Here is a 14,977-nt window from a genome sequence, read left to right as displayed (position 1 = left end):
TGCAACTTAACAAGTCTGATGAAGATGTATTAATTTCTGCTACTGCTCTATACTATCCAAACTGGCTATCTATAATTGTTATGTAGGTGGATATTAAAAAGAAATTTATAAATCATGTTTATTTATTTGGTCTTACCAGCACATGTTCAAGGTCATTGTCCATATTTTATTGGAATTTTACTAGATTTGCTATTGACAACAAAATAAGGAATTAGAAGTAGACATAAAAAACAAAGAACAAGGAAAGAGTTGCACCACAGAAGAATAAAGTGATGGTGTAATTATTGTAACTCTGCTCTAAAAAAAAAGAAAGGGTATATACTGGTTTATCTCGATCTGTCCTTTTCATTATATATAATTCTTCTGTTCATATTATATTTCTATGGATTTTTTCTCAGCAACTAAGAATCAGAGCAGTTTTATATTTGGTTCCAAGCTTTAGATTTGTAAACTTTACCCTGTGACACATTTCTGCTCTGCCATTCATCTTGTTGTTTGCTGCTCTGTTCTTCACATTGATCCATGTAAAAGAAAGTTTTGTAGCATTTTTCTCAATAACTACAAAATCGAGTATCTTGATAATTGGTACAAAGTGTTATATAGGTAAGCTTTACTATTTAAGATATTTTCAGATCCACAAATAATATTTTTATGCCCTTTTGACAAAATGTCGAGGGGCATATTAATTTACCCTATCCGTCCGACTGTCCGAATATAGATGTCTGACTATCTCCTACAGTTTTTGAGCTACAGCTTTAATATTTATAGGATGTTTCTACACATAATAGAAGTGTGCATGTTCACAGAATTTTGATTTTTATGCCCCTACCACTAGGCGAAGGGGGCTTTAAGTGTTACCCATGTACATCAGTCTGTACGTCCGTCCCAAAATTGGTTTCCGTTCTCTAACTTTAGTTTGCCTCAACCAAATGCTATGAATCTTATACACAATGCTTATTACCACAAAACACGGATCAAGTTCGAATTTGGGTGGCGTCACTTTTACCGTTTTCATGATATGCCCTATGTTAGTCTTGTATGTTTTTTAAAATTTTGGTTCATTTATATGTTTCACAGTATAGTGTGACGTCCATTATCAGAACTAGTATACATTATTGTTTAGGGGCCAGCTTAAGCCCGCCTCCAGGTGCAGGATTTTCTCGCTGTGTTGAAGACCCATTGGTGGCCTTTCTTTGGTCGGGTTGTTGTCTCTTTGATACATTTCCCTTTCCCATTGCCAATTTTACCCTTTATAACGTTATATGCAAGTGGGGTGATCGTCTGTGTCCCATGGACACATTCTCCATTTATTTTAGAACTAGAACACACCCGCGAAATTGCGGGCATTTAGAGCTTGGTTGAAAGTATGTAAACTGTTGTAGGATGAATTTTTGTAAAAGATTACATGCAGAGGCGGATTTAGAGGGTTTTTCAGGGGGCTCGGACCCCCCCCCCCTTTGTGGGAAAAATTTGTTGATTATATAGGGAATCAATGATGCATGACTGGAGTGGGACCCCTCTTAGGAAGTCAGTGCCTCCCCCACCCTTATGAAAATTTCTGGATCCGCCACTGTTATGTCTGGACAATTTCAGAAAAGGTATCAAAAATCATAGGTACTTGGAGACAGGACAATATTTTTAAGCCCTCTCTCGAGCTCTTTTTTGAAAGTCCGTTATTTTTTTTGTTTTCTGTTGAATTCCATTATTTTCGCGTTTTTGTATACTATGAACATACGTATATTATAAATAAAGTGTATGTGCTATTAACTATCAATTTCAAGTTTCTTCTCCACGGCGATCACTGCTATAATCTATAGAGAGTCTCTATATATTAAAGTAGTATAATCATAGTATACATGATGATAAACGCGAAAATGATTGTCCTGTCCCCAAGGACTTATGAAAATTATTTGTAAGTTTAAAACCGGAAGTCTTGTCTATGACTTAAAAGTCGGTCTGATGACGGAAACAATCTCCGGACGTCTATATTTTCGTTTTTCTCCCCAAATAACCCAAACTGAATAATCATAAGAAGCATGATGATTTATTTATTGTGGAAGGAAGAGAAGCAATACACAAAATGAGGTCTTCTCGTTTAATAGTATAGATAGCACATATTTTTTTACAGATTTGCAAGTGCCAGTTTTAGTTAGACATCCTCAGAACCAGAACATGCTGTTAGTGAACTTTGATCCCTACATATTTGAAGTAATTAAGGAAGCAGAATATATGATGAAACTGGATTTAGACATTCCAGAACCAGCAAAACTATTGGTACATGCAAAAGACAAACTGAAAGACCACAGAAATCAGATGCAGGTAGGTCAATTGAACACACTGATACAAACTTGTTATATAAGTTAAGGCATCCAGAATCATTGGTATTCATCATATAGTGGTCAGTCCATCAGTTTGTGTGTCCAATACATCTTGTCTGCCCTATATTTTGTACCTTTTTCAGTTAATTGTTGATACTCGGTTAGCATGTTCACCAATACCACAAGTTGTGTCGCTAAAAAGATTTGTAACTATTATTCAATGTTCAAGTTCACAAATTTGGTTGAACATGTTGAAAGCTGCCTACCCTAGATTCTGAGTCATACGCTGTGCCTAATTCACTTCTTGAATAAACTTTAATTGATGATACTTGATGTGTTATGTATTGGAAAGATAAAATAAAACTTGCTTTAATGTCAAAAACTAAGTTTAAATATCCTAACCCTAAGTCCATATTCAAAAATGATGTCTGCTCTATAGTTTGAAAATACTTAGAGTTAATTGAAGATATCTGCTTGGTATGAGGTTCACTCATATAGGAGGTGTGTGGCAACAAACATTTGAATTTCAAGCCTAATAGTCAAGATTAAAATTTCTTTTGGATCCTTTCCTTTTCTTTTTTTCCAGAATAAATTTGATTTCAAACAATAACCTGGTCTTCGTTTCAAAGGTATCTAATTTTACACATTCTGCATACTTTTTATTTAAGTGACGGGCACATTCAATTCTAAAACAATGATTTGATGAAAATGTTATGAATAAAGTGTATGGTGAGCATCAATGTCATGAGATGTATGAAAACATACCATAGCAACTGTTAAGATGGTGAATAGCAATAACCGAGCTATTTCGCTAACAAACTGTTACTTTTCACCTCTCCATTAGATTGTTGCTTTTTTATTTATATCCGTTCCATATCAATTTTTTTACAATTTTTATACTATTTTTATACTTATTTTCTTCAAAAAATCAAGGAGAGGGAGATTTGAAATTTAGTAAGTATTTTTTGTATTTTTTAAACCTATTTATGAATGAAGTAAAAGTTTCTAAATGTATTCAAATGTATTTTTTTCAGTAATATAGATATTTTTGAATCTAAAAGAATAATTTCCTGTTGATAAATTTATTGATCTTTTATATGTTTTAACATTCTTCCAGATGCTTCTTGATGAAAACAATTCTATTAGAGATGACATTCCTACAGTGTTTCAGATTTTACTTGGACCAACCCTTAAAAAGGTAATTTATATCTTGTAATAAATGATTTTACAGATTTAAATAACAAACAAATTTTACTTATCTTCATGGTATATTTAAAAATTTAATGTCAATATATACTGTCAGACTATTTATTTTTTGAAAATATCCTCTAACAATCCTCATGGGATCAATTGGTGATTGACTGTCTTAAATGAAATTGTTTGGTTGAACCAGGCTTAACTGTGCATCAAACCTCCCATTTGTATGACAGTTATTTCAGTTCCAAGTTATCTTGGAGTTAAAACCAAATTTGGCTGTGTATTCATAATGCAACAAGGCTGCAAGATGGATGACCCTGAGAAAGTATAGCTGAAAGGACGGGGTGGGGGTGTTTATACATCCAGAACAACCAAAATGGGAAATATTCATACTTCTTTCTTAACCCTTTCGCCGACGAGTCCCAGTTTACGGGGATTGCAGCTTCAGCCAGCTGATGATGAGTCCCGATGCGAGTAGGAGGTTTAAATTTCCAGCTGGTTTTAGATTGCGTTAAGTCCGAGTTATTGTTCTTTGTTCATTTCCGCCTTCTATTGTAATGGAGAGTAAAAAAAAAAAAAAAAAACAGGTTGAAAAAGACGAAATAATAAAGATTTTATCATGGTTCGAAAGTTGGAAATCAAAATAGACTAAATGTTATAAAAAATGTCGGACTTGAGTCTGAAAGACAATCAGAAAGTGACGATTCTGATGAGGAAAACAGATATTTGTCTTTATTGTTGGTTGACAATGCCCTTGATAGAATTTTAGAACTTTTAAATGAAGACGAAAACGAAGACGCCGAGGAATTTGAAGGGTTTTTGCCGGAATATAACCGGGAACCTCCACTGAACTTTAAAATGTCAAATTCAACGTCTAAATCTTTGATTATAGTGGGTCTCATTGGGGTCTAAGCGTGACACGGGATTGGCTGATTTTTTTTAAGCGTGACACGTGAAAGTCAAATAATTTAGCGTGAAAACGGGAATTGAAGTCAAGCGGGATGCAGGAAATTATATGCGCTATTATGGCAACGAAAAGCGGGATACAGGATTCTGACAAAACAATAAGCGGGATTGGGGATCAGACCACCCCAATGAGACCCCTATTATACTGGAATTTCAGGGCCACATCGAGTACTGGATGGAAGTAACACAGCCCTGGACTATATTCAGTTATTATTTACTGATGAACTGATAAATAAAATTTGTGAATGGACCCAGAAAAACGTGGCTAGCAAAGTTGAAAATGATCCTGATCATAACAAAGGAAAATGGACATCCATAACATTACTTGAAATGAATGCATATTTTGGAATTAAATTGGCAACTCTTATGTGTGTAATTTGTCCTAGACTTGAAAGATACTTCTGTCAAAAGCCAGACAAGTAGATTTTTGCAACCCCTGGATTTTCTAAAACATTTGAGTATTGTAGATTTGTCCAAATAAATAGATATTTACATTTTCATGATGATGACTTGGCTGATAGATCAGACTTGTTGTATAAAATTAGCCTTATCTTGGTTATTAACAAGAAAAGTTTGAATTCGAATATTATCCTGCTCAAAATGTGTCGATTGATGAGTGTATGTTTCCTTTAAAAGAAGATAAGGCATCAAACAATACATAAAAGACAAACTGAACAAATGGGGCATCAACACGTTCTTACTTTGTGATTCTCTGACGGCATATTGTTTTTGTTTTGAAATTTACATTACACGTAACAGTGAGTTTGAAGGTGAAAATATTGGACTAACGGCTGCTGCTGTACTAAATTTAACAAAGGGTATGGAATTTAAAGGTCATATTGTGAACACAGACAACTTTTACAGAAGTGCTGTGCTGGCTTTCAACTTGAGGGCTTGTGGTATAGGTATGGTCGGCCCAATAAGGAGTAACCGTAAAGGATATGCCAAAATTTTGGCTACAATTAAGGATAAACATTTACAAAGAGGCCAGTTTATATGGCAAATGTCTGATAACATTTTATCTTTAGTTTAGAAAGATAAGCGTCTTGTTCACTTTCTATCTAAAGTTCACAAACCAGTCACACTTCAAATTGGACGCAGTAATAAACAAGGTGTTGTTGAATATATAAATTGTCCCACTCTTGTACAGAACTACAATAATCAAATGGGTGGTGTGGACAGAAATGACCAAATGTGCCAAGCAGTACAAATGGTACATGCGTTAAGCCTTGAAAGCTGTATTATGGGCCGCATACAATACATACATCTTAGAAGGTCATGTTGTCAATCATAAGCCGCCGTGTAAAAGACCCCGTGACTTTCAACAATTCATTGATGAACTAATTCATAGTTGGTGATCATAGAGTTGAAAGGAAGCTTAAAAGAAGAGCAAATGTAGAAAACGGAATACCAGAATGTCTGGTAAATGTTGGGGTACATTTTCCAAATTCGGAAGAAAATGAGAGTACAAATCGTACATGTGTCGTGTGTACAAAAAATCATCCTGTATACTCCAATGCTAACGAACAGTTGCTAGAAAAGACAATCCTTATAAGCTTGTGAAAACTGTGTTTAAATGTTCTGAATGCAATGTTTACCGTTTTGTTAAAAAGGGTTCATCTTGTTTCAAAGACCATCACACCAAAGTGCAGTATTGGAGATGACTTGTATTTTTTTTTTTTTTTGTTAATTGTATTTACCTTTTCTAGTCAAATATTAACATGTTCCAATCTAATGTTTACCTGTTCTAGTCAATGAACTACAAAAAAACACTAAATACACAAGAAGGTTGTAGAATTTTATTCATTTTACACCAATTTACTAATATACAAAAGTATTATCAAAGTCTGTATTTTGCTGTCTCATTTACAATTTATTTACATGTACCTGTGCTCACCTGTAATTAGAAATATATCAAATTATACATAGAAGTTACCTCAAATTATGAGATTTAAGGAACAATTTTAATACTTGATTGTGAATTTTAATCATATAATTTTAATAGTTGGTTTTACCTGTTAATTACATTTTATATTACCTATGTTTTGTGATGTCACCCAATTTTAAAAATGAGGACATATTTTGGTCTTGAGTAATATCTCTCAAAGGAAAAAAAATTATGATGATATCAAAAAAAGTGAAGGTTTGATTATGTATAGAAATTAAGTGGTCAGATTTTAGGATATTTGTCTGGGAAGCCATCCTCACTGGTATTCCATCGTCTGGGCAGTAATTAGTGAAAGGATTAAGGAAGTTATTGTACAATCTATCAATTGAAAACCTCACATTAATTCAAGAATAACTATATGCAATTATTATAACCACATGCAAGATACATCCCACAATAAAAATGTCAATATTGAATAATTAAAATAATAAATAAAACTTCGACATGACAGTTAAGGTCAATATAAACCATTATTAACAACAGGGGAAAACTTATAAGATTATAGATCCTCGTAAAGCAATCCAAGAAGTCAAACATTACATTCCTAAATCTCAGGAAACAATGACTATAATCTACAGGCAATATAAATGGTACAGAAATTGATCTAGAAATTTAAACATGAAACTCAGGATACAATAACTTTAACCCTTTCCTCCATGGAAATTTTTTTTTTACATACTTGATTTGCATAGGATTTTTCATTAAAATGCTGAAAATATGCTTACTTTAATGAAATATTGACTGTACCTCTAATAGACCAGTTAGACATTTGAAATTTTTTGTCAGTTATACATTTAAGTCAGATCTTCAAAATTTACTAAAAAAAAAAATTTTAATATTGTTGCCATGGTAACAGATTTATCCAAATATAAAATTAAAATGGTTAAATTTTGGGTTAAATCTTGTAATATCAATTTGTTTCTAAGAAAACAATGAGAGAATTGAATGTACATAAATAATCTGAATGGAAACTTTATTTTCTTTAAAAGTTGTCTATTTTTTTCCTCATAGCAACAGAAGTATTTCCGTAGCAACCAAAGAAAATTGTGATTAAAATTTGAATTTAAAAAAAAAATTGGTGAAAATATTTAAAAATAAGGTTTTTACAGGTTAATCAAGATGACTCATATATTGGAATATATTATGGAAAATAATATTGTACATTATTTTTCCCTAGCAACAGTTTCTGTTCATAGCAACCAACTGAAATCCTGTATAATAAGTAAAAAATGATCAGTTGACAGTTAGATATTTTGGATGATAACAAATGGAAACTTTTTATCACAACATTGCTCTTGAAAAAGATTTAACATATGTGTGCTCCTAGCATCCAAATAAGGCCCAAGAATCAGACTAAAAAGTAGATGCTTAGGCCAACAAATTAGAAAATGCATTATTAGTTATCAGATATCTTGTTTCTAAAAGAAAATCTATGATGTTTGCGAAGTTGTTTAACAAAGACCTTTTTGTATACTAGTAGTGATAAATATCACAGTTTGAAAAGGCAATATGAAAATAATAGCATGTGGTATAGTTTCTTTTTATTACATTTTTGTACACCATTTTGCATCTGGTTTTAGTTGTGTTCAATGGAACACTGACACTGTCATTGTTAACAACATGCTGATTATGCATATGCCTGTTTCTCTTTGTAAAGTCCCCTTGAAAATGTAACATCAATCCTGAAATCTAGAAGGGTATTAAACTTTTTCCTATGTTGATATCCTGCTGTGCGTTTCATCACAACTTGAATTTATAAAAAATAAAAACATTATTTCAATTTAGGTTTTTTCCTATAAAGACAAACCCCTTCCCCTCCAGAAATAACAATACATTAACTTGAAAGAATTCAGCTAACCTCTTCCCCAGGGTTAGGTTTTTTCTTTGCATCATTCCTTCTTCTAGATACACAGAAGATTTGAAAGAAAAAAGATGAAGGAAAGGTTCCATTCATTTGTAAAACACGAATCATACATATATGCATATCTTTCAAAATCTACAATAGATAGCCATTACATTGATTGGTTGTTTGTTTCACGTGCAGTGGCAATTATTTCATGCATATTCAGAAGGAGGTCCTTATAAATCGTGAAGAGAAAAATGCACGTATGTCTGTTCTTTTAGTCTGACATATTTTATAAATGGGAAGTGAACCGCAAAGTTAAGGCTCTGTAATTTGTTAGTCAAATTGTTACTACTAAAACAAAGTGGTTCACGGAACCATATGCCTTCATAATTGTTGAAATAAACATCGCGGAAAAAATATTCATCATCTTTTGTTTGTGTAAACATCACTGTAAAAACGGTAAATTCTATTGGTGGGCGGGGCTTAGAATCACAACTTACGGATGCTGAATATTGTTGCATAATTCGCTATTCTCGTTAATTTAATTGAAGAACTTAAAATAATTATGATTGAAACTTAAATGTCACTTTCTATAAGCAAAAACATTGAAAGATTGTACGTTGAAAGATTTTTTTGTAGCCTGGGGTCCTGGCTAATCTGTCAGTATAGCCAGGCGTGTATCAATGTCCTGCCTGTCAATGATTGGTTAATACTAATTTTGTCGCGCAATATTTGTTTTACATCTGTATCCAATCAATTTTTGTTTAACATCAATTAGTAAAAATTATACTGTATTTATTTTTCTTTATGAATTGATGTACAGTGTTATCATATCTAATTATTAGTATGATGATAATTAGTAAGCAGAAAAGGGTTAATTCTTATCAGTAATCAACTGGTGAGAAAGTTAAAAGTTTAAGATTTCACATGACCAAGGTGTGAATTGGATTTTACTTTTACGACCTAATTTACATGTACACATGTATCTCAAAGGGCAAAATATATATGGAAAAAACCGTAAAAAGTAAAGGCCAACAAAAATTGCAGTTATTTTTTTTTTGGGAGAGGGGTTACATTTCAAATGATGTGTACATGTGCGAAGATACACCATCGTACATCTATTTTAAATTACAATTACATTAGACAATTACAATATTTATTAAATTTGATTTTTATAAATAAAGAGTTGTTTCGTTGACTCTTACCCCATATAATCCTTCCTGATAAAATATATATTAAATGTACAACATTTTTACAAAGTTTCTTTTGATTACACATACTAGTATTTATTTATACTGTTTAATATATAATAATTACATGTTTCGCCTGCAAGGCAGGCTTCATCAGGACAATTTTTATACAGAATTTAATCCCTGAAGTACTCAAAGTGGTGCATGAAATTTGACGTCGTCATGGTGAGAGAAACAATGAAAAGTGAAAGTAGCAATACAGAGTTATAAATAGATAAGATAAATATAGAAAATTAAAGTTTGTTTACAATGTAACTTGAGTTTGTTTTACTATTATATGATACATGAAATTGTTCTAATGGCTTGGTATCTAATTGGACGAACTTCCCATGGTTCCTACCACTTCGCAAGGAACCATGGGAAGTTCGTCCAATTAGATACATGTAGACATAGATAATAAAATTGCAGATCTTTTGAAGTGTTGTTGTCAATTTTAATTATTATTTAAGGATTGCATTCATTTGCATGATTTGACAACCCGGCATACCAAGGTATCCACTTCAGGGACTCTACCAAAACGATTTCACAGGCGTTGGTTCACCACACGGAATTTAATTTTGTTTAATATATATTTATTTTATTATATTACTGACAATGGGGACTCGTCAATCTGAGAGCAAAATGTATTGAATCAGAAGCAATGTTTCTTAATCATTGGTTTGAAATCTCTGGTTTACATCAAACATCAAAATTTATGCAAATATTTATTCAGCCTCACTTTAGATTCAGAGTCAACTGGCACTGAATCGATCACGTGGTATTTGTTCCCCACCTGGCCCTTGCGACGCGCAGCAAGATCGGGCCGGGATGCCAGGCTAATTTTTTTGTGGTCATTAAAATTTGTATGTTCCCGCCCACTTAATGACTCGCCGGAAGTCGTATAATGGGATTCCCCAAACACATGTTTACATTTTACAAGTTATATTTGTTCACTCAATGGGTCAGAAAAGAATTGTATGGACTCGACTGCATATCTCCGCGTTGTTCATTTAATTTCTGATATTTCAAAGTAAGTTTAAAAAAAAATGCTTTTGTTGCAATAATGTACGACTCCAAAGCGAGAAAAGCGGCAGTGAACACTCGGAGTTTCAAAATAAAGTTTTTCTTACGGAAAATAATTTTTTACGCAAACTGTATCGTAAACATTGATTATTAGGTATTTTATAACCAGTTGGTATTAATAACCAACAATAAATGTAGTTAACGTGACAATGTCAGTGTTCTGAAACTTGGTTGTCAACAAGAACTTCAAAAAAATGGCGACGGCTATTTATAAAATAAATCGGCACGTTTAAAGTATTAATGCATTGCGAAAACAAATATTTCATCAATGAAATTTAAGTCAGATGTTTTTATGAATATCCTTTTTATATTGGATACAAATTTTATTAAGTCTGATACAGACATTTCGTAGTCAAAGTGTTTCAACTGAGGTACTATACAGAGGCGTCAAAAGGCGTCATTATGGAGTAAAGGGGGTGGCGTCAAAAGGCGTCATTATGGAGGAAAGGGTTAACCCAGCTATGACATTACTATTGGTAGAAAGCAATGGTACAAACAACATTGGGCAAAAATTGCATAAACAGATTTATTTCAACAGTTTAAGCTTTCAACATTACATTCCTGAAACTCAGGAAACAATGACTTTAACATTGACTTGAGCTATGATATTGATATAAAGTAGAAAGCAATGGTACAAACAACATCATAAAAAATGGCTGAAAAATTAGACTTTTTAGTTTCAGGATGTTAACTTCAGTACAACTTGACAGAATGATTTTAAGTTCATACATATTTTCATGGACCACAAACTAAAGAAACGTTTTATTTTGAGGGATTTGACATTTACTGATCAAAGAGTAATATGTCCTGAAAATTTAATTTTTGTTTTGTTTTTGTTTCTGGATGATAGTAAATGTTCCACATGAAAAAATCTTTATAAATTTAAACACAATACCATTGAGCATAATGAATAAGTTTGACAGAATAGGCATTTTCTGTTCAGAGTATGCTGAATCACTAAATTACTTCATTCTGGTATTATTTAGAGATGGCATGCAAGCGACACATATATTTTCTTGAATAGGTTCAAGGTGTTAAAGGCCTAACGGTATATTTTTTATGTAGGTTGACATAGCAATGAGACCAGGAGTTATTTCTCATACATGGACATCACTGAGTCTTCCAGCCTACTTTGAGGAGGTGAAAATAGCTTTGAAAGAACTGAAGATAGTGGTGAAACAAGTAAGATATAAACATTGAATTTCAGAGGAGTGATTATATTATATAAATTGATAAGTTATTAAACTTACCTATATGATTTTGGTATGCTTTGAGTTTGATCATATTTTAGTTCGGTCAATCAAATCTATGATAAAGAATATTTATTGCAAACCAAATAAAACTTTTCCACAGAATCATTTCGTCTTGATCTTTCCAAATTCACCTGTTCCATTGTATAAATACAATAGCTATTGTTCCCTGTGGCAAATCATTCATTGATTAATTTAGCTAAACAAAATATTTAACTCCCAATGATGAAAATTCCTGTACCAATACTAAATAAGGACACACAACACTGCATTTGATATTGTATTTATTCAGTATCAACTGATTTATACTGTAATTGTTGTAATTTGTTGTTCTGTGGGTTACTAGATTGTACGAAGGAAATGTTGACTACATTGGCAATGTGCTATATTAGCCTTGAGTTTTATCAAAATAAAACCATAATGGATATATTTGATTTGCTGTTATGCGCCAATTATTACTTTATTGTCTACAGCTTCTCATAATTTTTTTAACAAATGCTTTATTTTTCAATTTGTTCAATAACAATTACTGATAACGCCGATTATAAAAAAAAAAAAATTTGACAAAAAGTTTGCTATTACATGTATAAGTTATATGGTTCGCTACTGACCTCTTACGGATCCATAGAGGGTTATTAAAATCCATAGGGGATGAGGCCAAAGGCCGAATCTCTTATGGATTTTATTCACCCTCTATGGTCCGTAGGTGGTCAGTAGTTAACCGTATAACGTATTTATCGCCCGCGAGACTTTTTTCCGCTGTGTTTTGTAGAGAAATAAACAATAAAACACAACAACATTAATAGATGACGTCACTATTAACAGTAGACGTAACGTCATGAACCCCCTATGAAATTTACTAACCCCCTACGGATCCATAGGGGGTCACCACGTGACGTTATTAAACCAATCACAACGTGATAATTTACTGGCGGTGCGATAAGTTCCTATGGAAATTTGTGATTTCCTTTTATTTTTTTAAATATTTGTTCAACCAATAAAAACTTGAAAATGACAATGTTTATATTTATTCCATGAAACATCAATCAACCAAAATTCCACAATAGACATTAGACATATACGTATCTATTAATACTTATATATGGGAATTAACTGTATTAGCAACTAAATTGCTATAATAGTACAGAAGCTAATCTTTAATACCATGTTTAATAAATCTTAATTTTTTTTTCTGTAATGTTATCAATTTATTGAAACTCCCTGATATTAATTGTAAAGATTTACATCAGGGGAATTACCTGGAATGAAGGTATGGTGCTAATGTCTGACTCAGTAAAGAACATGCACAAAATATAATAACCTACATGTACTGACCAAATAAAATGAACATTTGTTCTCAGTAATGTATTGACATAAATTATTAAATATTTCCTCTTGCTCTGACAATACATGTCATTATTCAGTATTGGTACATGCATTTTCATCACTACAAGTTTGCTTTTTTTTCTGTCAAGCTAAATTAATCAATGAATGATTGACTTTTTCAAGAAGAAATTTCAAGGCCCAATTGAATAAACTCCACAGAGAACAATAGCTATTGTATGTATACAATGGAACAGGTGAACGTACAAACATTTAAATACCTTGACCGAGAAGAAATTTTTCTGTTGGAAGGTTTCATTTGGTCCGCAATAAAGGTTTAGGCTATAATGTATTAGCCCAGCATGACAAGGGTCACACATTGTTGCCTGTCGTAGCTACCACATATGTTATTGGTGTCAAAAAATTAACTTCAATTTTAAATAAATACCCTATTTCTTAATGTAATTTCTAGTATAAGTGTTTTAGTTCAAGCTTAAATTTGAGTCCCAAAATTTCTTAAAATAAAATGTAACCCTTTTTCTCCTGACAGAAGACATTTGATCAAGTTCTACGAAATGTCATGTTACATATCAGTTAACAACTTCAAAATGTTATGTCAGAAAGATTGCCTTATAATGAAATGTTTTAGCAGAACTTTTAAAGTGTCAGTAGCGAATTAAGCTATATAGGAATCTAGAAAACTTAAAAATTAAATTTACCTTTTTATTCACAAATGATAATTTGTTAAATTTTAAACCAATAACATCAAATTTGTATGGAAATATATACCAGTAATAGAAATACGACTATGTGATTTTATAGAGAAGTCAGTAACAAGTCTACGTCAATAGCTTAGAGTTCTCAAAATCTTTTTTCCTGGTGGTCATTCAGAGAAAATTTGTTGGTTCTGTAATTGTACTTGAATTTAACTCTATTACTATAAAGTAGGTTTAATTGGTTGATAAGTATACAAAACTTTTAAGCCCATCACTTCTATCAGTTTCATCTGGGTTAATTTTTAAATGGTAAATTTATATGATTAAAAGTAGGTTGATTTTGGGAATTGAACCCTTAACCATGTTAACCAGATACAATTCAAAGAAGTTATATTTTCAAAAGTTTAATACCAGCAGTAAAATGAGTTATTAAGTCTCCCAAACGAAGTTTGGGAAGACTTATTGTTTTTGCTCAGTTCTTATTATTATTATTATTCTTCCTCTTCCTCTTCCGCCACTTTTAAATTTGAACTTGTCCGCACCCGTTCTCCAAAACCGCTTGTCAGATTAACTTAGGGTTTCACAATATGTTAGACTAACATGTCTAGTGGTGCAATCAGGGTTTTGTTTGTGCAATAGGGTTTATAAAGGGGTACTTTGAGGGGCAAAGAGAAAGGAGGGTTTTACTATAGAACCCTATGGGAAATTATTTTTTTAAATTTTCAAATGATTATAAATTGAAAACCATTTGTGATAGACACAATCTTTTTAATTGAAAATGTTCTAAATGATAAAGCACATTAAATGAAATACAGGGTTAGTCCCCAGGGGTCACCCCCACCCCCTGCCATTTAAGAAAGTTCTAATACCTTGTAAGTGGTCAAGATCCCCACCCCTAAACCATATATATTCTGGTTTGTCATGCTAAGAAGGTTTGAATGATATACAGGGTTAGTCCCCAGGGGTCATCCCGACCCCCTGCCATTTGAGAAAGTTCTAATATCTTGTAAATGGTTGAGATCCCCACCCCTAAACCATATATATTCTTGTTTGTCATTATAAAGCAAATCAAATAAAATACTGGGTTAGTCCCCAGGGGTC

At 32.3% G+C, this 14,977-nt stretch overlaps 1 protein-coding gene across 1 annotated transcript in view; it reads left to right on the top strand.

Annotated features, from left to right (window-relative positions):
* LOC127701706 (dynein axonemal heavy chain 8-like) overlaps positions 1 to 14,977 on the top strand; it is a 166,696-nt gene that overhangs the window by 25,945 nt on the left and 125,774 nt on the right. The window contains exons 16-18 of the mRNA XM_052205709.1: positions 2,129 to 2,319; positions 3,436 to 3,516; positions 11,653 to 11,769. Coding sequence (XP_052061669.1) covers positions 2,129 to 2,319; positions 3,436 to 3,516; positions 11,653 to 11,769 — 389 coding nt within the window. The remainder of the gene's footprint in view (positions 1 to 2,128; positions 2,320 to 3,435; positions 3,517 to 11,652; positions 11,770 to 14,977) is intronic.

Source organism: Mytilus californianus, unplaced genomic scaffold (assembly GCF_021869535.1).
Source record: "Mytilus californianus isolate M0D057914Y unplaced genomic scaffold, xbMytCali1.0.p SCAF_5, whole genome shotgun sequence".
Taxonomy (NCBI): domain Eukaryota; kingdom Metazoa; phylum Mollusca; class Bivalvia; order Mytilida; family Mytilidae; genus Mytilus; species Mytilus californianus.
The sequence above is the reverse complement of the archived record's forward strand: the minus strand, read 5'-3'. Positions and strand labels throughout refer to the sequence as shown.